This window comes from Colossoma macropomum, unplaced genomic scaffold, assembly GCF_904425465.1.
Source record: "Colossoma macropomum unplaced genomic scaffold, Colossoma_macropomum, whole genome shotgun sequence".
Lineage (NCBI taxonomy): Eukaryota > Metazoa > Chordata > Actinopteri > Characiformes > Serrasalmidae > Colossoma > Colossoma macropomum.
The window spans coordinates 147,433-173,714 of NW_023494789.1; the positions used below are offsets into that span (position 1 = coordinate 147,433).

At 39.5% G+C, this 26,282-nt stretch overlaps 1 protein-coding gene across 1 annotated transcript in view; it reads left to right on the forward strand.

The window, feature by feature from the left end:
* sema5bb (sema domain, seven thrombospondin repeats (type 1 and type 1-like), transmembrane domain (TM) and short cytoplasmic domain, (semaphorin) 5Bb) overlaps positions 1–21,955 on the forward strand; it is a 94,579-nt gene extending 72,624 nt beyond the window's left edge. Inside the window, exons 12-22 of the mRNA XM_036569743.1 lie at positions 5,238–5,355; positions 7,277–7,461; positions 10,806–10,949; positions 12,061–12,208; positions 12,857–13,085; positions 14,297–14,515; positions 17,444–17,614; positions 17,982–18,119; positions 18,215–18,253; positions 19,589–19,797; positions 21,117–21,955. Coding sequence (XP_036425636.1) covers positions 5,238–5,355; positions 7,277–7,461; positions 10,806–10,949; positions 12,061–12,208; positions 12,857–13,085; positions 14,297–14,515; positions 17,444–17,614; positions 17,982–18,119; positions 18,215–18,253; positions 19,589–19,797; positions 21,117–21,278 — 1,762 coding nt within the window. The 3' untranslated portion in view covers positions 21,279–21,955. The remainder of the gene's footprint in view (positions 1–5,237; positions 5,356–7,276; positions 7,462–10,805; positions 10,950–12,060; positions 12,209–12,856; positions 13,086–14,296; positions 14,516–17,443; positions 17,615–17,981; positions 18,120–18,214; positions 18,254–19,588; positions 19,798–21,116) is intronic.
* Positions 21,956–26,282: the final 4,327 nt, after the last annotated feature.

Sequence of the window (26,282 nt, forward strand, 5' to 3'; positions counted from 1 at the left end):
TATACAGGTACATTTTTGTTTATCAAGATACAAACAGTGTAAATGTACCCATAAAGGTAAAACAGTCTGCTTAAAGGCGAATAGTGCACCTTAAGGGCACACTGCGTTCACGTTTCCAGTGGAAAGGAGCGGATTTGTACCTATTCATAGTCTAATGTTTTAAAATAGAAAAATAAAATAAGTGTGGAGTCCTTTTGCATCCCTGTGGCATGAGGGGTGCTGCCCCAATGACAGTTGAATGCTTTTTTCTTGGAATGTAAAATCATTTTCGTAGAAATAATAAGTATATATATATATATATATATATATATATATATATACCCCCGGAGCCTGTGACCACTCCCCACCCCCCCACCCCCAGCCCCATCTGTGAGTGTGTTATAAATGGTTTAAAATGAGTGGTTCAAGTAAAAGCACATAGTAGATGTTTGTACACTCAGAAACACACACCCTCTTTGTGCTGGTGTTACTGAATATGATTTTTGCTATGAAAGTCTGTGTGTGTTGGTTATTTTACTTAATGACTGTGCAGTGGAAATCATTTTACACACACACACACACACACACACCCGTTGATGTGTAAATACAGACAGAGAGCTGTTTGCTCGAATGTTTTTGTAATAGCAGGTAATTTGGAGCTCCTGCTCTTTCATTTAATAACCTTAAAAGGAAAATTCCACCATTTCCTGCAAATGGATGAGTTGTAAACAAACTCATTCAGAGTGGTCTTACAGATGTCTTTAGAGTGGTGGTGATAGGAACCAGGGGTCGCAATGTCTACAACACAGGTTATCTACTATCCAAAACCACCAGTGAACCTATACATCTGTGGAGTTTTGTTATGTAATGTTGTTAATGCTACCATCCTTCCAATCCTCTCCGCCATGAATGGATATTTAAAAGTACACTTTAGGACAAAAACCTTAAGCAAAACCATCACAAAACAGTGTCTGAGACATCAGTCAGTGTATTCATAACCATTTCATGTAACAGCCTTATGTGAGGGAGCTTTCAGAGCCATTAAACTCTTCAGAGTTATTTGTGTACAGTTATGTGTCTGGAAACGCGTCTGCCGAGCGCCGACTATCAGGGTGAGAGAAACAACAATCAATCAGACGAGAAATGGAGGATACGCGAGGCTGAAGTTAGAGCTTTCATGCACTCCAACCTGATGAAAGTGTCAAAGCCCAGCTTGTTGACTCATAGTCTAACGGGAAAAGGAAAAAAGGAAACAGCGCCTGTGTTGATGTGTTTTTATGCAGGAAGAGTGCAGTCGAATCTCACCTGGTCACACTGGGGACGCGTTTTAGACAGAAGTGTAAATGCAATCTGTCCAAAGTCGATCAGATACAATCTGGATAAGAAACACATGCTAATGTAAGGTGTAAACAGACTCACTGATGGACGTGAAGCTGAGAGTTAAAGATAAATTCACACAAAGGATTAGCAAAAGCTGTTTAATGCTAACAAAACTTTTGCAGATTTTTTAAAATAGTGAAAGTCAGAAAACTTTCGAATGTAGGCGACGTCTCCCTAATTTATCTGTGTGTGTGTGTGTGTGTGTGTGTGTGTGTGTGTGTGTGTCCTTAAGCATCAAACACACATGTGTCACAGCTGTCTGATGCTGTCAGTTTGTTAGCAGGATTGTGAGACTCACTGGTGTGAAGAACCCCCTGCTGCTTTTGTGCATGTGTGTGTGTGTGTGTGTGGGTGTGTGTGTGTGTGTGTGTGTGTGTGTGTGTGTGTGTGTGTATTTAAAGAGTGTGGTGTACAAATGGCAGATGTTTCCAGATAACTGTCTTGTCAGGCTGTTCACTCTACCCCATGTTACCTTAGAAAATTAGAAAAATACAGGATTGTAATTACACAAATTATATAGTACAGAATTAATATTACAACCCCATTTCCAAAAAAGTTGGGATGCTGTGCAGAATGTAAATAAAAATAGGATGCAATGATGTGCAAATCATGTAAACCATATTTTTAAAGGAAAATACTACAAAGACTACATCAAATATTGAAACTGAGAAATTTTATTGTTTTCTGAAAAATATATGCACATTTTGAATTTGAAAAAAGTTGGGACGGGGGCCTGTTTACCACTGTGATTCATCACCTCTTCTTTAACAGCACTCTGTAAGCGTTTGGGAACTGAGGAGACACTGCTGTAGTTTAGAAAGTGAAATGTTTTCCTGTTCTTGTTTGATACAGGATCTCAGCTGCTCATCAGTTCAGGTTCTCCTTTATCATATTTTTCGTTTCATAATGCGCCAAATGTTTTCAGTGGTGACTGTAATACATGCAGAATGTGGTTTTACATTGTCTTGCTGAAATAATCAAGGCCTTCCCTGAAAAGACGTTGTCTGGACGGCAGCATATGTTGCCAAAACATGTATAGATCGTTAAGCATTAATGGAGCCTTCACAGATGTGCACGTCTCCCATGCCATGTGCACTAATGCCCCACTATACCATCATGAATACTGGCTTTTGAACTGGGCACTGATAACAAACCAGATGGTCCCAGAAGAAGCAGCATCCATGATTTTCTAAAGGAATTTCAAATGTAGATTCGTCGGACCACAGGACACTTCTCCACTTCCCCGCAGTCCATTTTAAATAGGCTCAGGCCCAAAGAAGGTGGCAGCATTTCTGGATCTTGTTAAGTTTCTTCATTGCATGGTAGAACTTTAACTGTCATGTGTGGAACCTCTTTAGATAAACCTGTGTAAAATTATTGTATACAGGGTCACAATCAGTGATTGTATCACGTTTTAAAATAATTATTCTGCAAAAAATCTTGTTCACCCAAGAGGCGAATGTAGCTAACAATCATGGACAAAACAAATATGGTGTCTGAGTTTTGCCTCTTTGATAACAGGATGTCGTACAGTGTCAGTAACTAGTTTAGGTTTGCACCTAATTGGAGAGCTGTTAGCTTCCGTTACGTCTTAGCTACATTAGCCTCATAGCTGCTGTTCAAAACTGAAGAAGCACCAGAGACGTCTTGGCTAGAAGGGAGAAACTAAACTTGATTTTGTCTGCGCTGTTCCTTTAATTGTGTTAAAGTCCATGCTGAACAGTCTGAGTGATCCTTCTGTATCAGTAAAACTGCATACTAATGTGTACTTGTAGATTTGGAGATTTAAATAGGCTTTTAAGCTCTATATCTCTTTTTCGCTTCGTCAGAAGAGTGAAAATGGGTAAACGAATCCTCAAAGATGCTGTAAATCCCTCAGTAATGAGCTCAGGGTTCAGAGGGAGATGCTGGGATCGGGGATGGAGCTGAGATGTGGACAGGTTGCAGAAATATTGGCAATAAGACTGAGAGGAAAGAAAGAGTAAGATGAGGAGGAGAAATGAAATCCTCCTCTCCTTTTAGCTCTTCTCTGATCAAGATTCAACCTGACTGCTTCACCCCTTTGTAATCACTATCCTAATCATGCTAATCAGTTGAAGCGTTCATGGTCAACTGCAAACCAGATTCCAGAAACGTTGCAGTGATTTGTAAGTTCACTTTGATAAAATCAAGATTCAGTGTAACTGTAGACAGCAGTGTAATGTATTACTGCAACAGTAAAACCAATGTTAGCTAATAAGTAAACACTGCTAGGAACAAGATGGATAATCAGCCTGTTTTGCCACTTTAGGCTTGAAATTTAAGACCAGATAATTAAATTGTCACAATTAATTTTCCGATAAATTGCATGATCGTGACAGCCCTATCGACACGTTCCAAAAAAGTTGAGACAGAGGCTTATAAGATCAGGAACATTATTAATTGTTCAAAAACATTTAAAAGAAGTGATGCAATCATACTCTATAGATAGAGCATCCAGTAAAGGCCGAGATCTTTTTGAGCAGGGATGGTCAAGGCAACACTTAAAAAATGCATTTACAAATCCTCCAGCTGTCTAAGAACAACATTCCTAAATGTGTTTGCAAGGAATTCAGACATTTCACCCTTTACTGTGCATAATATCATCAAAAGATTCAGAGAATTTGAAAAATATGTCTTCATATAAACGGCAGCCAAAAACCAAAACTGAATGACCTTTGATTCCACAGACGGCGCTGCATTACAAACCAACTTCCGTCTGAGTTGAATGTCACTATATGGGCTCGAAAAATACTTTAGCAAACCACTGTCATCTGAAATAGATGCACAGTGTAAACCTGGTGTGACGAGTCCGTCTTTCAGATTGTTTATGGGAATAACGGATGTCGTGTTCTCTGGGTTAAAGAAGTAAAGACCATCCAGACTGTTACCAGCATAAAATTCAAAATCCAGACTCTGTCGTGGTGTGTGTGTGTGTGTGTGTGTGTGTGTGTGTGTGTGTGTGTGTGTGTGTGTGTGTGTGCGTGTGGGGTGGGGGGGTGTATTAGTGGGTTTCATGGACATCTGTGAAGGCACCATTAAAGACTTGATGCTATGCAATAATTTAGGCTTGAACTTGCTAGAATTGTGTTCATTATTGTTTTATTTCAAACATGTACTTACAGAACTGCTAATTAGATTTTTTTTTTTATTTTGCAGTTTTTTTAGCTGGTCAAGCAGATTAGCCATTGGAAAGTCTTGGAGCTTATTTTCACTCGAAGACAGTTTTCCATACTTTTTAATATGTCCATTCGCTAAATACTGATCCTCCCTGTTTATTTTATTTAGTTATTTCTTTATGAAGCTGCATGTTTATTGACTTTGACGGCTATTTTCCTCTTATTAAGTTGTGCGATAGAATAATATTGATATTTCAAGAAGGATTAAAGAGGCTTTCACTCATCCCCCACTTCTGTTCCTGCTTACCCGAATTAGCTCCATTTAATTTTCACCTTTAGCTGAAATCACAGCGTCAGTTACTGTTCATATTTTTATTCTGTTTGGCTGAAACACTGCTCAGAGATACAGAAACCAGAGTGTGTGAGTGTGTGGGTGTGAGTGTGTGTGTGTGAGTGTGTGTGTGTGTGTGTGTAAGTGTGAGTGTGTCTGTATGTGTGTGTGTGTGAGTGTGTGTGTGTGTGTGTGTAAGTGTGAGTGTGTCTGTATGTGTGTGAGTGTGTGTGTGTGTGTGTGTAAGTGTGAGTGTGTCTGTATGTGTGTGTGTGTGAGTGTGTGTGTGTGTGTGTGTAAGTGTGAGTGTGTCTGTATGTGTGTGTGTGTGTGTGTGTATGTGTGTGTGTGTGTGTGATGTCACATGGTTAATTAACTTGATTTGCCTTTGTGTGTGTGTTTCTCTGTAGTGAGTGTCTGGAGGCGAGGGATCCGTACTGCGGCTGGGATCGTAAACAGAGACGCTGCAGTACAATAGAGGAAAGCACTAATATGAGCCAGTGGATCCAGAACATTACACACTGCCCTGTAAGGCACACACACTCACACACTCACACAAACCCACACTCACACATAAACACACACTCACACACACATAAACACACACACATTTTATGTAATCATACTTTTTTATACCTTGTCAGGGCGCAGGGTAATATGTATGTACCATATGTATTACATGTATGGAATCTCTTTGTGAGAATAATGCGTCCCAGCTTGAAAACTGCATAACAGAAATTAAAACCTGGATGAAGCACAACTTTCTCATGTTAAATAGTGATAAAACAGAACTTATTCTTATAGGATCCAAATCAACTCTCTAAAACTTCTCCTTTCTCTCTCTCCATTGACAATGTAACTCTGTCCCCTTCCCCTCTGGTACGAAATCTGGGCGTTCTCTTTGACTCAACTCTCTCAGTCAGTGCCCACATCAACTCTGTAGTTAAAACCTCTTTTTTCATCTCCGTAACATTGCAAAAATCCGATCGTCACTCTCTCAGTCTGCTGCAGAAACCCTCATTCATGCATTCATTTCTAGTCGCCTGGACTAGTGTAACTCTCTACTTGCTGGTATTAACTCCTCCCATTTATGCAAACTCCAGATGGTGCAGAACTCTGCTGCTCGCCTCCTCACCCGCACCCCTGCACATCAGCACATTACACCCATCCTGCAACATCTCCACTGGCTTCCTGTAAAATACCGCATACAATTCAAAATTCTCCTCACAGACAGAGCTCTACATAACCTCGCTCCTTCTTACCTCTCTGGTCTACTTATTCCCTACAAACCAACTCGCACTCTCAGGTCTTCCTCTGCTGGTTTACTCACTGTCCCACCTTCCAACCTTCATGGGTACGGTGATCGTGCTTTCTCTAGGCTGGCTCTCCGACTCTGGAACGCTCTTCCCTCACATATTCAACAGACCAACTCTGTCTCCACTTTTAAATCTAAACTTAAAACCTTAAAACCTCTCTCTTTTCTTTTGCTTATAACTTTTCTCAGTCCTAAACCAGCTCTTTGCCAAGTCCTGCTATGTTTTGCTTGTGATGTTATGACTGTGCCTCGTGTTCTCATGTTTGTCTTTACTGTTCTGTATTTTGAAAACCTGTAAGCATCTTTGAGTTCTTGAAAAGCGCTATATAAGTATAATGTATTATTATTATTATTATTAGTAGTAGTAGTAGTAGTAGTAGTAGTATTATATGTATCATATTTGGAAATATCTATACATAATAATGTATCTATTATGTATTAAATATGAAAGTGTGTATTATATTGGATGAAAATTTGAACTTCATGGTCAGATGACATTCATTAAACACGTCCTCTACAGAGAACAAATTATGTATCTGGAGAATGTGTTAAGAGGATGCTGTTATTTTCACTTCAATGAAAATCAATGTAATTTGACCAGCAATAACTTTTTTTGCACACGATTGTATGTAGTAATAATAATGTCCCATATATATATATATATATATATATATATATATATATATATATATATATATATATATATATAGATAGATAGATAGACAAGGAATTATCTGTATGTAATAATAACATGTCCCATGTGTTTTATATATGGAACTATCTATATATAATAATAATATTATTATTGTATATAGCAGCAGGATACAGTATATACTATTAGAATGGAAATGACGCCCCCACACATCGCTTTTATTTGTTTAGTTGGACCACCAGCACTTAACTTAATGAAGCTTTGATTGAGCATGAACAAAGAGCTTTTATTTAAAGCACTTTACACAGTCAGGAGCGTATTGCTGGTCCTGTAGGTTGTGTTAGCCCTGCGTTTGTCTAATTTTCTAATTAGCTACTCTTACCAAACTCTTTTTAGCCCTTCACACTGACAGCATGTCTCTCTGCTCTCTAGCTGAATTTGACTCTGAGCTCTTTAAAAACTGTCTGATTCTGATTTTTCAGGAGAGAAATCTCACCCAGGACGGCCGTTTTGGACTGTGGTCGCCGTGGCAGTCATGTACCCACAACGACGGTGGGGAAAACACCAGTGCCTGTCAGTGTCGATCACGTTCCTGTGACAGCCCTGCCCCTCAGTGTGGGGGGTCCGAGTGTGTGGGACCCACAATAGAGGTGGCCAACTGCTCCAGGTACAATCTTAATACCTTAATCTTAATAATAAATGTTTAGTGTCTGAAGTTTGCTTCTTTAGTTTTACACCAGAACTACAAGACTAATGTAGCTAACAGGAAACGGCAGCTTATAGCAGTCAGCACTGTGCAGACTGCAGGACTCAATCATCACATGCTCACCTCAAACTATGTCAGATGAACTTGCTTATGTGTCTGACACTGTATGACATACTGTTATCAAAACAATGCACAAAAATATGAACATACTCTAGGCTTCAGGATTACTTACTGCAACTCTTTGTGAAGATGCTTTTGCCCATTTTTAAAACTAAAGAAGCAAATACATCTTGGCTGCCTGTGTCTAGGGTGAGGGGAGAGTTGTGTAAATTGCCAAACTATCACTTAAATATCACCTACATAACCTTTAAAACCATAACATCATTTGATGCCTTTCACTAAACACAAGATGTTGTGGAGATGTTGTGCTGAACACTGAATATTCATTAACTGCTTCACGTAAGGGACCGTAACAAAGTACTGTTCTATTACACACTTCCAAATAATGTATTACATTAAGTACATGTTGTATAATTACATTAATACAGAACTGAAGTTAATTAAATTGAGTTGAACTTATTGGACATAGTTGTTCGTGTCTGTGACCCTAAAATTTAAGTCTATTTAAACTGCAGTCCTCCTCTTTGTCAGGGAGCTGAGGACTGTGGACTTCAGTGTGTTGTTATACTGATTCCCTGTGGTCTTATTAAGTTAGATGGTTTTTTTAATACCGTTTTGGTGTCTTGACGGTTCCTTCAGCTAAAAATACTGTATATGGGGGTAATGGAGATACACTTTATTCAGTCAGTGTAAATCCCCCAGCTCAGCTCTGATTGGCTGCTGAACTGGCAGACTGCAAAAGGTCATAAACTATGCATTAAATTGAGCCGTCCTATTAGAGTCGAGCTCTCAGAAACACAGAGGAAGGAGCTCCTACTCAGATAAAGATCACCATACAGACACAGAACCAGGACACTGAGCGCTGTGGCAGCAGCTTTATTTATGTGGTGCCTGCAAGTTCCCAACCTTTTGCAACTCATGGACCACACAAGTGTGTGTAAGTGTAAATATTTCTGTTTGTAGCTTTAATAACCTGAGCGCTGAGCCCGCGGTTCAGGCGCATCCCGTAGTTGTCACGCCTTCTGCCGAGGATGCCTCCTCCACCTGTTAGTTTTTGCTCAGATCCCTTGAGTCCTTGAACGGCCCAGAGGACTACAACCCCATGAATCAGTGGGAGACCACGTGACTCCTACTCCACCGCCATCAACTAATGAACAATCCTTTCAGCGTTCAGCCTCACCAGAATTCTAAACTCACACCTGTTTTTCATCACAGCTTATTAGCCAGTTTGTATATAAAGCCTGTGCTTCAGCTCTGAACTTTGCGAAGTATTGCCCATCCTTTTTCGTTGCGTACTGAGCGTTCTTTGTTTGCAAGTTCTTTCGTATATGACCTGTTTTTCGTATTTCTGACCTGCCCTTTTTGTCTTTGCCCTTTTTTGGTGTGTTCGCTGGATTTGTATGAGATTTTGGTTTTTGAACTCAGACTGGTTTTGACTACTCTCTGGATGTCCCGTTTGTTTTGGTTTTCTAGCTCTCTGGTTCTGACCCTCGCCTGTTTTGACTACACCCTCTGAACATCCATCCAAACTTCAAGTAAACTTCAACCTTGTCCTTTTATCTGCGAGCGTCTGATCTGTGTTGACATCGTAACAATAGTAAATTAGGAGAACTTTTATTTCTACATTTAGATGAAAGACTCAATGCAGATGAAATGACTTTTTAATGTTGTACAGTGCCGTTTGCCACTACACTGAAAAAAAGTGTTGCTTTGAATTTACTTTACATTTACATTTTTTAAATGTCTACATCAGTTCTGCATGAATAAAATACATTAACACACTTCTTGCCAAATGTAAGTAAAATCACAGTAATGTGTAATATATTTCATTTATGTGGTCTACAGTACACATTTCATATCCATCAAAGAGGCTGATAAATTGTGCTGCTGCAGACTTTAATTGTACACTTATATAGTGGACCTGTAGTGTAGATGGAGCTGATGAAGTGACCACTGAGTGGAAATACAGGGTTGGTGTTTCTAATAAAGTGGCCAGTGAGTATATCTACTCAGTTCTAATTTACTGGGGCTGCTTTTCTCTCAGAGTACTTTGTATTCTGCTTCGCTCTCGTGTCACTGTGTGACAGCGAATGAATGTTGGAGGTGTTCACACACCCAGAGCGTCTACATCACAACGTGTGATCAGCTTTCAGGAAAAACAAATTTCAGTGGAAAGAAAGAGGCTTGAAAAAAAAACATACCAGCTGGTGTAATTTTCGGCTGGCATATCTGTGTGTATCACCTCTTCAGGTCTACCTCAGTTTATCTGTCTCCTTTTTTATCCGTAGGAGTCTCAGACTGATTATTGTTGTGTTCATATTTTAGTTACATTATGTAGTTACTGATATTCATGATTAATGACCTAGTTACTCTACATGTGTGAGGAGGTTGTAACACCTGCTTCTCCAGCGTTTCTTCTGAAATCAAGGATTTTGGCCCCTCTTTGCTGCAACAACCTCCAATGCTCTGGGATGGCTTTACACTACATGTTGGAACATTGCTGTGAGGATTTGATTGCATTCAGCCACAATTCAGTTTAGTGAGGTCAGGTACTGGTGTTGGATGATTAGTTCTGGATCACAAACGCCACTGCAGCTCATCCTGGACGTCCTGGATGGAGCTCCATCAGTCCAGAGAATGCAGTTTCACTGCTCCATAGGGGGGCTTTATACCCCTCTAGCCCATACTTGACATTGGTGACTTTGTGCTGCTGCTCCAGAGAGTCCCATTCTGTTAGCAGTGCTTTTCTATGGTGATTATGGCTGTACAGACTCCTGTGTTGGCAGCAGGTGCATCTTAAAGTAACTGGATTCAGTGAGCTGTCTGGATCTTTTTGGACATGCATGAATGTAATGAAGTTCATTTCCATTCCAGTTATAGTCTGTATTGGCAGGGTGAAGTCTACACTTCTGACTTTTTACATTTGTTTTCAAAAATTACAAAAACATCATTATAGAATATTTCTTCCTCACACTTTACACAAATGTGGTGAGTATTGGAAGTTTGGAATCTGCACTTACCAGAATTTATGGTCTTGCTTAGAAGAACCACAAGTAAGAAATAATGAATCTGACGTATAAAATGATTTTCCATGCTTTTGTTATCAGGTATGATAAAAGTGCCTTCAAAAGGTTAAATTTACCTGTTTCAGTTTAACAGCTCAGACCACGTCTTTCTGTGTCCAGAAACGGAGGTTGGACCCCCTGGTCCTCATGGTCTCCATGCAGTACCAGCTGTGGTGTCGGGTTTGAGGTTCGTCAGAGATCCTGCAATAACCCTGCCCCCCGTCACGGGGGGAGAGTGTGTGTGGGCCAGGCCAGAGAGGAGAGGTGAGAAACGACACAGTGTTTCTGTACCTGTAATAAAGCAGCACAGTGAAGCACGTCGCTGCTGTTAGAAGAAAACCTCATATCTTCATTTTTGTTTTCAGTTTTTGACATAATTTGAAGATGTCTGTTGTTCTTTACATTGTATGTACATTTTATGATGAATGGACCAAAAGAAACGACCCAAAATGACTTGGAAAGAATTCTGGATCCATTGACTTTCATTAAAAGTAAAGTAGGGTTTTTCCTTCTGTAAAGTTACCCTTTTGGAGATATGAGGTTTTGTTCTGACAGCAGCGACATAACCAGCTCACAGAGAGAGTTAGCCAGGCTACGGTCCGGCCTCCTCTCGGTGGGGTTAGCTTTAACATGGCGCAACCTAAAGTGAAACAAACTAAACTAAACAATAAGAGAAGTGCATACAACTTTGTTTAAAATTAAAACAGCTATTGTTTTGAGCATTTTAATGCACAGATCTATCAGTTTGATGTGTGCCACACTCATTTCACTAATCATATTTATTTTAAACATTATTTTTTGTTTGCATTAAGCTACCAGACTTCTTAATGGCTGTTTTAATGACAGCTAGTCCCACCACCTTTTGTTTTGATTGTCTTGTTTTGTTGTATTGCTGGTTTGTTTTCAAAGTAGCTGCTAAAAAAGTTTTCATTTGTAGTAAAGAAATTTTAGTCTTAAATACTTTTGAAATTATTTGTAGCAAAAAAACTAAATGTGTTAGGTTGTGTCCTGCTGTCCTCTGGTACTAACAGTTGTACTAAAACACAGTAACACAACAACACAATATACAAAATTAGGTTAAAATCCATAGTAGCAGCCTGTTTTTTTTTCTATATTTCGTCCATTTCATAGATAACAATATGTCATATATTGATTCTAACTGGTGAAATATAAGCTTCTGTCTCTTGTTAGCTACATTAGCCTCGTAGCTCCAGAACAAAACTAAAGAAGTAACCTTTAGACACCAAACATGTCTGATCGACTGTGTTTGGTTTGATGGGAAAAAGTCTGAACAGTTGAAATGTTACCAAACCATCGCTTCAGAGTGGGCGAGTTATGTATGGCGTTTTTATGTAAATGTGTATGTGTATTGCAGGTTGTGTAATGAGAATACCGCGTGTCCTTTGCCGGTGTCCTGGGTGCCCTGGAGCTCCTGGTCGAAGTGCAGCGCCCCTTGTGGAGGCGGAGTCCAATCCCGAGTCAGAACCTGCGAGAATGGAAACACCTGCCCAGGTTGCTCTCTGGTAGGCTACAGAACCTGTTAGTCAACATTAGCTACGCTTAAACTCAGCTGTGTGAATTCAGCTCCTTTAAGGTGCACCCACTGCTGACACAGCACACACAGCTTGTATAATCTCCATGGAAAAGCATTACCAATAGAAAGGGATGCTCTTAAGCAGTCACCCATGAGCCTAAGGGCACCAAATCCAATACCAAGTGTTGGCTGGAGGGGTATAAAGCCCCCCAACATCTGGCAGCTGGGTTGGAGTGATGGAGCTCCATGCAAAACCTCTGGGATGAGATGGAGTGTTGCTTACTGTGTCAATGTTTATTTGTGTTTTTTCTGAGCAAATACACTCTTACTGCCCTTACAATGAGCTAGAAATATAGATTTGTCAGGTGGCCTAATGGCTCAGTATGATACAGTAGACAGATGAGCTTTACTGAAATTTGTGTTCTACAACAGCAATGAAGACATTGTGTCCACGTAGCAAACGTACAATACATAATTACACACACAGTGCAAAGAGTAAAACTTTCCATAAAGTATAAAAGACAAATAAGACATTCACATTTAATGAGGAAATAAATGATGCATCACTGATCACAGCGCTGTTTTAATGTACCGCTTCTCAAACTAAGTCATACGGATGTTTGACGTGCTCCTGTAGGAGTACAGAGCGTGTAATCTGGAGGCGTGTGCAGAGGTTCGACGGAACACACCCTGGTCACCGTGGTACCCGGTGAATGTAACGGTGGGTGGAGCCCGGCAGGAGCAGCGTGTGCGGTTTACCTGCAGAGCACTGCTGCCCAACCCACACGACCTCCAGCTTGGAAAGCGCAAACTGGAGACACGCACCTGCCCGGCCAGCGAAGGAGCGCCAGGCTGCGAAACTGATGGTGAGTTACATAAACATTCTCAGATTCACACATTACTCTGCATTAGAACCGTTCTCACACTCGGAGTGGAAGCTCCAATTACCTTTTTTGTTCTGTTAGTTTTATTTGTATATGGGCTTTGCTTTGTAAGCTTTAAGCAGTTTAGTGTCTCGGTGTGCTCTGAAATTAAAACGTAGAACAATAAACCATGGGAGAAAAAAGGAAACATAAAATTGTTTTAACAACATGTTATTAAAGGTTGTAACTCACTAAAGTCGCCACCTTTTATATTGCATTTTGCTGCAAAATGCTGTGGCATCCCTTTTGGTGAAGTCTCTCTATGTAAGTCGCCAACTCTGCTTCCAGCAAAAAGTACCTGACCATTACACTTCCTGCTCCACGCTTGACCGTCGGTGAGGAACCATCCTTAAGTTTACTCGAAACCTTGCGTGATTTCAAATTCTTTTTCTTCTTCCAGTCCTCAGTAGTCCCCTGGCTGTGCTGCGTGGCCCAGGAACACCTCTTTTCCTTATTTTGTCATCTTTTTACAGCCACTTGACCTTTCAGACCTGCAGCTCGAAGTCCTCTCTTCACAGTTAAACTTAGAGCTGCTGACTCTGACCAGTGTTAAGGTGTTGTCCTTTAAGCCAAGCTGTTGGGGCTTTGGGTCTGTCAGACCTCTTCACATCAGAGTGTTCTCCACTTTCCAAGTGCCTTTCGATGGTGTGGGAAGTTGTTCTCACTGACTCCCTGCCTTTATTTACAGTTTTTCCAAAGAGTCGGTCTGTCTGTTTTTGTTATGGTGCTTCCTTATGGTAGCTGTGTACTGTATCCTGTTGTCCAGATTCTGTCCGGAGGGTTTAGTCTGTTACAACACTGCTTTCCTACACACAGAAGGTTTATGAGTGATCAACAAAAGTTGGGACACCTGCAGGAACTGTTTGTATCAACTTCCGAAGCTTAATTTGCTTCCGTTGCTGCAGAGCTGCAAGTTGTTAACCAGTGATTTGTTCGCTAAAACACCACTTTTGGCTTTTTAAGAATTTTGACATACTTTGAAATACCAGTTAAAATGATCATTGAAAGTTTAAGATTTTTTTTGTCTCCTGAAAAGTTACTGTTTTTAAAAATATAATGTAATATATAATGTATATATATGTATGTATATTTACTTCTATAATATAAGCTCATGTGATCTAGAACAGTGTCTTTATTCTCATTCCATCCTGAAGGTCTGGTAGAGGACCTGGTGAGGGTAAGCCGACCTCCGACTCGTTTACAGGGAGCCACCTGGTCGCCATGGGAGACGTGGTCTTCCTGTTCTAAAGAGTGTTCTAGAGGGTTCCGCACACGTAAGCGCTCATGTTTAGCCCCCGATGGGAAGAGCTCGCCATTCTCCTGCAGCGGAACTCCTGTGGAATATCAGGACTGCAATACACAGCCATGCCCAGGTACCCAAACTACTCCAAATACCAGAACTCTCTAAAAACTGCAAATACCAGAACTGTCTAAAAACTACAAATACCAGAACTGTCTAAAACCGCAAATACCAGAACTGCCTATAAACTACAAATACCAGAACTGTCTAAAAACTCCAAATACCAGAACTGTCTAAAACCGCAAATACCAGAACTGCCTATAAACTACAAATACCAGAACTGTCTAAAAACTACAAATACCAGAACTGTCTAAAGCCGCAAATACCAGAACTGCCTATAAACTACAAATACCAGAACTGTCTCAAAACTCCAAATACCAGAACTGTCTAAAAACTCCAAATACCAGAACTGTCTAAAAACTCCAAATACCAGAACTGCCTAAAACTCCAAATACCAGAACTGTCTAAAACTACAAATACCAGAACTGCCTAAAAACTACAAATACCAGAACTGTCTAAAAACTCCAAATACCAGAACTGCCTAAAAACTCCAAATACCAGAACTGTCTAAAACTCCAAATACCAGAACTGTCTAAAACTCCAAATACCAGAACTGCCTAAAACTCCAAATACCACAACTGCCTAAAACTCCAAATACCACAACTGTCTAAAACTCCAAATACCAGAACTGCCTATAAACTCCAAATACCAGAACTGCCTATAAACTCCAAATACCAGAACTGTCTAAAACTCCAAATACCAGAACTGTCTAAAAACTCCAAATACCAGAACTGCCTAAAACTCCAAATACCAGAACTGTCTAAAACTACAAATACCAGAACTGTCTAAAACTACAAATACCAGAACTTCCTAAAACTCCAAATACCAGAACTGTCTAAAAACTCCAAATACCACAACTGTCTAAAACTCCAAATACCAGAACTGTCTAAAAACTACAAATACCAGAACTGTCTAAAACTACAAATACCAGAACTGCCTAAAACTCCAAATACCACAACTGTCTAAAACTCCAAATACCAGAACTGTCTAAAAACTCCAAATACCAGAACTGCCTAAAACTACAAATACCACAACTGCCTAAAAACTCCAAATACCAGAACTGTCTAAAACTACAAATACCAGAACTGCCTAAAACTACAAATACCAGAACTGTCTAAAAACTCCAAATACCACAACTGTCTAAAACTCCAAATACCACAACTGTCTAAAACTCCAAATACCACAACTGTCTAAAAACTCCAAATACCACAACTGTCTAAAACTACAAATACCAGAACTGCCTAAAACTACAAATACCACAACTGTCTAAAACTCCAAATACCAGAACTGCCTAAAAACTCCAAATACCAGAACTGCCTAAAAACTACAAATACCAGAACTGTCTAAAAACTACAAATACCAGAACTGCCTAAAACTCCAAATACCACAACTGTCTAAAACTCCAAATACCAGAACTGTCTAAAAACTCCAAATACCAGAACTGTCTAAAACTACAAATACCAGAACTGCCTAAAACTCCAAATACCAGAACTGCCTAAAACTCCAAATACCACAACTGCCTAAAAACTCCAAATACCAGAACTGTCTAAAACTACAAATACCAGAACTGCCTAAAACTACAAATACCAGAACTGTCTAAAAACTCCAAATACCACAACTGTCTAAAACTCCAAATACCACAACTGTCTAAAACTCCAAATACCAGAACTGTCTAAAAACTACAAATACCAGAACTGTCTAAAACTACAAATACCAGAACTGCCTAAAACTCCAAATACCACAACTGTCTAAAACTCCAAATACCAGAACTGTCTAAAAACTCCAAATACCAGAACTGCCTAAAACTACAAATACCACAACTGCCTAAAAACTCCAAATACCAGAACTGTCTAAAACTACAAATACCAGAACTGCCTAAAACTACAAATACCAGAACTGTCTAAAAACTCCAAATACCACAACTGTCTAAAACTCCAAATACCACAACTGTCTAAAACTCCAAATACCACAACTGTCTAAAAACTCCAAATACCACAACTGTCTAAAACTACAAATACCAGAACTGCCTAAAACTACAAATACCACAACTGTCTAAAACTCCAAATACCAGAACTGCCTAAAAACTCCAAATACCAGAACTGCCTAAAAACTACAAATACCAGAACTGTCTAAAAACTACAAATACCAGAACTGCCTAAAACTCCAAATACCACAACTGTCTAAAACTCCAAATACCAGAACTGTCTAAAAACTCCAAATACCAGAACTGCCTAAAACTCCAAATACCACAACTGCCTAAAAACTCCAAATACCAGAACTGTCTAAAACTACAAATACCAGAACTGCCTAAAACTACAAATACCAGAACTGTCTAAAAACTCCAAATACCACAACTGTCTAAAACTCCAAATACCACAACTGTCTAAAACTCCAAATACCAGAACTGTCTAAAACTACAAATACCAGAACTGTCTAAAACTCCAAATACCACAACTGTCTAAAACTCCAAATACCACAACTGTCTAAAAACTCCAAATACCACAACTGTCTAAAACTCCAAATACCAGAACTGCCTAAAACTACAAATACCAGAACTGCCTAAAAACTCCAAATACCAGAACTGTCTAAAACTCCAAATACCAGAACTGCCTAAAAACTCCAAATCCCAGAACTGCCTAAAAACTCCAAATACCAGAACTGTCTAAAACTCCAAATCCCAGAACTGCCTAAAAACTCCAAATACCAGAACTGTCTAAAACTCCAAATACCAGAACTGTCTAATAACTAAAAGCTAAATGTTCCTTCATAACATAACATAATTTACTTGTGGTTTCAAATGAATGTTTTCAATAATTTAATTGTCTCTCTTTTTAATGGGCTACTTGTTAATAATCGATGTAGTTCATTATTATTATTATTATTATTGTTGAGCAGGATTTACTGTAGACAATAAATGAGTAATTGGTCTGTTGTTTTGTAGTGAAGGGGGCGTGGTCATGTTGGTCTTCCTGGTCCGAGTGTTCTACTTCATGTGGGGGTGGGCACTATCAGCGTTTGCGGAGCTGCTCTAACCCCGCCCCCAAAAACTCGGGGGACATCTGCATCGGCCTGCACACCGAGGAGGCCCTCTGCAACACACACGAGTGTGAGGGTGAGACACCGAGCACACAGTCGATGGGCTTTTATCCAGATACACATTTATTACACACTGAAATTTCAGATATCCTAAAAAATGAAAATGTCCATGAAAATAAGAGGTTTTGTGTATTTATTTATTATATTTATTTATGTGAATTTATTTGTTAGTCAGAGTTGGTCAGCAGTGGCCTGTAGAAAAGACTTTTCAATAACAACAGCTTTTTTTCATTATATAGTTTTTCAATGAAGTTTCACCCAAAAGCACAAATGAAATGTAAAAGTGTGTATAAATGGTATAAAGGTAAATAAACTTGGTGTTTGATTTTTAGTTTTGACAAACATTTTTTCTTTATTTAATAATCCTCCTCTCTGTGTGGCAGGTGGATGGGGGGCGTGGTCAGAGTGGTCAGAGTGTGAGGAGGGACTTCAGCGCCGTAGCCGCACCTGTGAGATAAGCCCCGCCCCCTGTGAGGGGAACAGCACGAATTGGAGAGCTTGTGCCCCCAGCGAGAGCGCAGGTAATCTCCACTGTACTGACCTTTTATCACTCTCTTCTCCTGCATAATCACCCTTTTCCCTTCACTTACTGATCTCTGATTTCTCTGTGTTCCAGTGGGCTCACCAGGACAGAAGAGGGGCTTAACCTGCGGAGGTAACCCACATCACCGAAAAGATTCCTCTAAAACAACGGTTTAGTGAAAAATCAAATTTGCAAATTTCCCCAAATACCCCAAATGATGCATCCCACCAAACAGCTTAAACTGCCTCACACTTTGAGTGAAGTAATCTCAAAAGTTTCTTAGGGGTCACTATATTTGAGGGACGGAGGAAACTTGTGTGAACTTGATTTTTCACCACACTGTTCCTTTAAGATCCAGGTCCATCGCTGCTTTTATCTTTCTGACTGTAATTTGGTTCAGAGCTTTAGAATTGCTGGCCATATTAGTGATTTTTTGTTATTATATCTACAATAATAACTTATACAGTCTAGATATATTTACTACTATTCACCAAAAGATTCATATTTAATTCATGTTATTTATATGTAATGAATTTTGTGATCAGGAGTGATAAAGAATTAACTGTAATTATTTCCATTTTTACACTTACTATTTATTAAATTATTTTTACATGTATATTTATCTTGTTACAGTTATCTGCCCTGTGGCTTTTTGAAATATGATGAATTCTGTAAATTCATTCTATTATAATTTAATTCACAGTGTAAAATACAGCTTTCTCATTTTAGTCATCTAATCTGAGCATTTCTTTATTTGTATTTACAGCTTCCTGGTGTCTAAATATCTGATATCAGTTTTACAGAACTGACATGTTTAATACTAACAAAGTGAAATGGTACTTTATACATTCTTCTGATTAAAATTGGCTTTAAGTGATTGAAAACACTGATTCCAGATTAACAGTCAAAGATGATGTCATATGGCTGGACTGGTATAATTTACAGACACATGCAAAAGTTTGAACACTCCTGGTCATGTTATGCGTTTTGTTGATTTTCTAAGTGAAAATTAGTTAGTTTGAGTTAATTAAGCTAAGCACCTCCTCTTTTAGAACACATTCACATTTCAGAGCACGATTTCTATTCATTTGTTGAGTTTAACATATTTAAAAAAAAATTAAAATGTGGTATTTTGTGTTCTTTTTTTCAATACGTTCAACTCAGCAAATAAACTAAGTGTGATCTCTGTGAACGACGTGTTAACAAATCAAAAAGCTTGTCATTTGTTGTGTCCAAACTTTTGCATATGACTGTATGAAAAATACAAGCTGCTAATCTAGCTGAGGCTAACTAGTGGAATAATTGAATGTAATTATGAAATTATGTTTCATGCAACTTGCAACTGGTAGTGTTACGGTTTCACCACATTGGGCAGCTTTACTGTCTGATAATTACCCATACTGCCCTGCAGTTCTCACAAGATGACCGTCCTGTCTGTCTGTGCTCCTCTTTCTGTCTCTCTCTCAGGTTTCTCTCTGTTCCACCTGCTGCTGACGGGTGTGAGCTGTTTCCTGGCTGCACTGTTTGGATCTGTTCTGGTGTATGTTTTCTGTCAGAGGGCCCGTAAACCCTCCCAGGACTCCGCAGTGATCCACCCCAGCACCCCCAACCACCTGCACCACAAAGACCCCAGCGGCACCCCTAAGAACGAGAAATACACGCCCATGGAGTTCAAGGTAGATGAGCTCTCAGAATATTCCACTGTAACCATATCATACCTCGTATATGTAGAGGTATAAAGTCTGGGCGTCCCTGGTCAAATGACGCTTTGTTGATTTTCTGAAAATAAGTGAACCCAGTTCTGCTCACTTTAATACACAATAACTGTCTATTCTCTGAATTTAGAACATTCGTGGGAAAAACATGAAATGTGGTCTGTGAATAAATTATGGCACATTTTATACTTTCATTTTTTTCCAACATGTTAAACTCAGCAAATAAATAGAAATTGGCTAATAAACCTTGCAGAAAAATGTCATATTTTAGTTTGTTCTCTAGAAGATGTGTTAACTTATTTTCACTTGGAAAACCATGTCATTTAACCAAGGAATCAAAAAAGTTTCCCAACTATTTCACAACATGCTGAATGTTTTTTTTTTTCACGTCAATGATTGAATAATGCAAACATTTTAAAATCAGTGGAATTTCCTATTAAAACTGTATAGTACAGAACTCGTTGATGTGTGCAGTCATGTGTGTGTATATCAGGTACTTTACAATGAATGTGGCTCAGCCAATCAGATATTAATACTGGGTAATATGTCACACCTGTATGAGCTTGTTGGACATCCGAATATGAAATCGTAAGCATCCACACCCCCCCCCTCCCCCCAACCCCACTCTTCTGGGCACCTCCACTATTCTGGAAGACTTTCCACAAAATTTTGAGTGTGTCTGTGGGAATTTGAGCCAATTCAGTCAAAAGAGCATTTGTGAGGTCAGACACTGATGTTGAAGGAGAGGACCTGGCATGCAGTCGAAAGGTGTTCAGGGGGGTTGAGGTCAGGGCTCTGTCCAGGCTACTGTTTGGAGTTATTCCACTCCAAACTCATCAAACCACGTCTTTATGGAACTCACCTGGGTGCAGAGGCTCAGTCATGCTGGAACAGGACGAGCCCTCACCACACTGTTGCCACAAAGTTGGAAGCATTGAATTGTATAAAATAACAGTAACCTTCACTGGAACTGAGGGGCCTTCTGACGCTTCTCATTGCGCCTATTGATCTTTGTGTCCAGCTGCTCGGCCATTTCATAAGGCGTCTGACACACAGTTATTGTGCTGATGTTGCTTCCAGAGGCCAAACTGACTTGTGGCAAAGGTGGCATCTAATTACAGTGCTGTGTTTAAAGTCAACAAGCTCTTCAGTACGACCTGTTCTAACGCCAGTGTTTGTCTGTAGAGATTGCAAAGCTGTTCTTGATATTCCAGCATCACAGTTATAATTATCATATCACAGTTATCACGTTCAGTGAAAGTCTCTCCTCTGTATTTCAGACGCTGAATAAGAATAACCTGCTCCCAGATGAAAGCTGTAACTTCTTCCCGTCTCCTCTTCAGCAGACGAACGTTTACGCCACCACGTATTACCCGACTCCGCTGGGCAAATACGACTTCCCCTCGTTAGACTCACCCTGTAGGAGCTACATGCACAGCTGAACCCAGTTCACTCTCAGCGCAGCATACCTGATCTGTGCGTTGCCGTGGTGACACACCTTCATCATGTGCAATACAAGTGCAGTGGTGCAGCGCTCGCAGCAGCGTGCAGCTCTGTGTGATTTGGACTTAAGGTTGAAAATAAAGGATAAAACAGTGACTCTGTATTCTGGAAAAGGACAAAGCAGCAGTGTATCAGTTGCTTTGACTAAGCCAGTATATTTCCTTCACACAGACAAACAGACTGTGGATCAGACGGCCGAAAACAGGCCATGTGACCAAGGCCAAACTGCAAAGACTTTACTGGAAACTTCACTGAAAATCTACTCAAAACTTAGTACCCTTTTTATTTGAATGTCTGAACTGTCTGTGGCTTTCGCTGTTTTTCGGGAATAAATGGAACATGAACTCTTTGCGTCTTCCACAAGGACGAAGGACTCAGGACAGACAGTCCACTTTTTGTTGAATTCTTACTATGAGTTCCATAGCCGGACACAGAATAGTCCTCTTTCTCTCGTTTCTCTGCTTCATGCTCATACTAACTTGCAGCTCTGCTCCAAGAAAGACCAAACTTTGTGCTCGTTTGGTTCTGGAACGAGGGAAGAGAACTTTGCTCAGGCAGAATTTACTGCTATTTGATTACTTAAAGGAACAGTTTGGCCAAAAATCAAACTGACACATTTTCCCCTTTTAACGCAAATGTAGCCAATCAGCCAGGACACGTTTGATGTCTGAAATTTGCTCATCAATTAATCTCAAATAGACCCTCTAATACAGCCTGTCCAGTTTTCTAGATAACAGTGTCAGAAACTACATACGCAAGTCTGTACTCTTTACGCTGTTTGAGGCGTGTGTGTGATGATTAATCAGGCAGTTTGGACGATGCTAACTGGTGGGATATAAGCTTGTGTTACTTCTTAGTACCAGCAAGTCTTGATAATACAGAAGCAGCTGTTTATTACTATTAACATTATCAGCAAAACAGAAAATTCCAGTGATGCATTAATTTAGAATATGGCTTGGTGTCAGTGCACACATGATGTTTGCACCCTTACAGCTGCATTAACTACTGTATCAAGCACTGGGTCCAAACTTTGGACACACCTGCTACCTTATTTTTAGTATTTTCCATGTTTTAGAATGTGACATCAGAGCTATGAAATAACACATATGGAGCAATACAGGGACCAAAAAGGGATAAACAAATCCAAAGTATCTTCTGTTTTAGATTTCAAAGTAGCCCCTTCATGTTGATCAGCTTTACACGCTTTTGGTCTTTGTGTTAAGCAGCTTCATGATTTTCCACATGTGATTGTACCACATTTAGGGGGCATTTAAAAAAACATTTTTTACATTAATTTTACATTCAAACATGGGCATTAGCTTAACTATGTTTAATGGTCTTAGATATAATCATTCAAACAAGTCTTTAATTTTCTCTGAGAAACATTTACATTCGGTCTCGTGGGTCTGGACATCTGCCTGATACTGATGACTTGCAGAGAATCTCAAATATCAAATAGCACCATGTGTGTTTATGCTCAAAGGGAACTACAGGATGGGGTGCATATCTGTATATTTATATATTTGTTCATAGTTCATACTGTGTATATATACATGAACTTTTTGTTACTTTGAATCAATCTGGTAATGATTGTCCACTCAGAGTCACCAACACCACACACAATACAAGTAAACATCATCTTTATTCTGAAGGGCCCAAAATATGGAAAACCGGATTTTCTTTCCTCTTTATTCAGAGTTTGATGCAGTATTTAAACACTGTTTACACTGAAACAGAGTTTTGCAATGTACTGTTCACTCCCTGATCCATATATGGACACTAAACTCCCAAACAGCCACTTTGAATTCATTGTTTTTGTGATGTCACAGCAGCTTTACATATGTCCTATTCAGCATATTCAGCACTGTTATAAGGAGTGTTTCAGCATAGACTGCTTTTTGAATATGGCACAACACTGGACAGCCAATCAGAACAAAGATTATTTACATATATCAGTCTTAAAGGCACAGTAACAAGAACAGCCTGTGTAATACTAAGGAATATAGAGAGGTTGGAAAGTAATCATGTGAAAAAAGGAGATTCTGACCAGTTTAGGTTGATTTACCCACATAAATGTACAAATGGACTTCAGGCAGAAACATAAAATAAAAATGTAGGATATTAAAAAGTACACGTGGTGGGGGCGGGGGGGGGGGGTTACACTTGAGCATTCCATTTCAAATGATGCTGATTTGTTCAGATTTTATGTTTATGTGTGGATATGAATGAGTAACTGCCTCTCAAACTAAGATTCAGATTTCAAAAGAAGGCAAGGTGTCCCCAAACCTTTACCAGGCCTGCGCTGAAAAGAGTTCCGCACTGAATTAATGTGATTCAAATGTGCACATGAATAAAGCATACATCATTTTTTCTTTGCATTCACTTCCTTTGCTAATAACTGCACTGATAATTTCCACATGAATACAGTAACTATGTGCACATTTGAATTACGTTTTTTCAGTGAACTTTTTGTTAAATAGTGTAAGTATGTAAATGGTTTCTATAAACCAGGAGACCAAATGGACTTTAATACTGTAAAACAAAGGTGTTACCAATTTTCCACTCAGACTCTGAAGTGGAAACTGCATTGCTTTACAGCTTCATGACAGCAGAAGAAAGTGTGTTTTTCTCCTTTGTGGTTTGTAATGTAGCTGTTTTTGTGTGTTTGTGTTTTTGCTCATGGGCAGTTGTGGGGCTGATAGTGTGTCACTGTGTTGTGGTTCACTATCCTTTAGACACAATTGCTAGTTGGACCTATTTGCCATTGCATGATTTGGACGCTAAGGAGCTTCCCTATGCAATCAAACACGGACCCTCACCACCATCACTGCCTTTACACACACTGTGAACTTTTTGCTATTTTATATTTTTGTATACTGTACACTGTAAAATAAAAATAAACATCAAATCTCTCTCTATTATATTCTGTCCCTCTCTCTCTCTCCCTCTCTCTCTCTCTCTCTCTCTCTCTCTCTCTCTCTCTCTCTCTCTGTCTCTCTCTTTCTAATCGCTGTTTTATATTAAACTGCAGATCCTGTTCCTAAATGATGCCTAAATAAAAGTCCTTTTAAGTCTCTCTCTCTCTCTCTCTCTCTCTCTCTCTCTCTCTCTCTCTCTCTTACACCCTCTTTCCTCTTTTTTTCTTTGTGTGTCTTGTGATGTCACAAAAACAACACATTTACGTACAGATTAGTGACATATTAAAGGAAAAACAACAAAGTGTCTCAGTGAGTAGATGGGCCTCCATGAGCTACTAGAACATCTTCAGTGCACTTTAAAGACCACAGCATATGATTTACATCATTTTCATACTCATCGAGCTGTTCAGTGACCCCCTCATGGTCTGTGGATGGGGGCACTGTCATCCTAGAAGAGACCACTCCCATCAGGACAGACATGTTTCATCACAGGGTAAAGGTGATTGAAGCTCTTACTATATGCTCTTCAGCAATGAATCTGCTTTCAAAGTCAGTTTTAGATTTTTCTGAAAATCCAGGTTAACTGTGCTCAGCGTTTTATAAATGCTACAGGGCACTGGAGGATGATATTCGGTTAATTGTATGCAGTGCACCCATCTGAGGAAATCTGACCTGCTATGTTTCTCCACTTATTTATTTAGCTTTTTGCTTCGTCACCCGTCCGGAAAATATCAGCCTGTTCAGCTAACAGTTTAGCCCCGTCCACCCACTGTGAATGAGGGACAATTCAGGACAGCCAATCAGAGCATAGCTTATTTCAGACTTAAAGCCACAGTAATATACCAAAAATGCCTGTTTAAAGCTACACTATGTAAACTGTGGAGATTCCGCACCTCTCTGGTTGAACATGTTGTAATGTGGGTTGTGCTTCGGCCCCCTTCCCCGAGGGGATGAATCTGACGATGAAGAGCGCACTGAAGGAGAACTCCGTCTAAACTCGGTGAAGGAGCGTCTTCAGAGGATGTGAGTGAATTATCTACTACTGTCATCACATCTTCATCAGTGTAATGTTGATCTGCATTTAAAGACCTGAACATCGAGCTGTGCGTGTGATGCTGATATGTAGATAATGAAGATGTGGCACCTACAGTCTTATAGAAAGGTTTGAACATACCTGATTGAATTGCATGTGTTGTTGATTTTCTAAATGAAAACACGTCTTCTACACAGAACACACTTAAATATGGCATTTCTCTACACATTTTAGTGATAAATTTCTATTTTAATTTATTTATTCATGTTATGTGCTATAACCTTTGCACAGGCCACATTTTATGTTTTATTTTTTCCCAATATGTTAAATGAAGCAAATAAACAGTAATTGTGCATTAAAGTGTACAGTCTGTTCTTGACGTGTACAACCTTCTGCGTACATCTGTAGCTTTTCAAAATGTTTTAAATGTAAATGTAAAATTTTCTTTGTCTCTGCATCTTCCTTTATCAATCTGTCTTTATTCTCTCTCTCTCTCTCTCTCTCTCTCTCTCTCGCGCTAACAGTCAGGTTCTGTCTGAATGTCATGATGGTTACTCTGTCTCCCAGCATTAAAGTTTCAGAAATGTCAGAAAGTCATTCCAGCCTTTCTCCTCCTCTCCCTCTCTCCATCCCACTGCTCCTTTCATTTTGCAGCTTTAAAGGCGTTTGGCATTTCACAGCCGACAATAGAGGCCCAGAGTGTGGACCTGTGAACACCATTAAAGCGTCTAAAGAGGAGTCTGTTCAATCGTGAACAAAGCCACTGACCTCTTCACTGCCTCCATTTACTCTTTATGCATGAACATGAACCTTCTGAGTTCCAGAGCACTGCATTCATTTTTTTGTGCATTTAAAGCGATAGTGTGGCAAAAAAATCAAATGTATACTTTTTCCCTCCAACTTAAAATGTAGACTATTAGTCAAGACATGTTTGATGTCTGAATCTGGGGTCTGAGGTCACTTGATTTGTTCATCTCTTCTAAAACACTCCT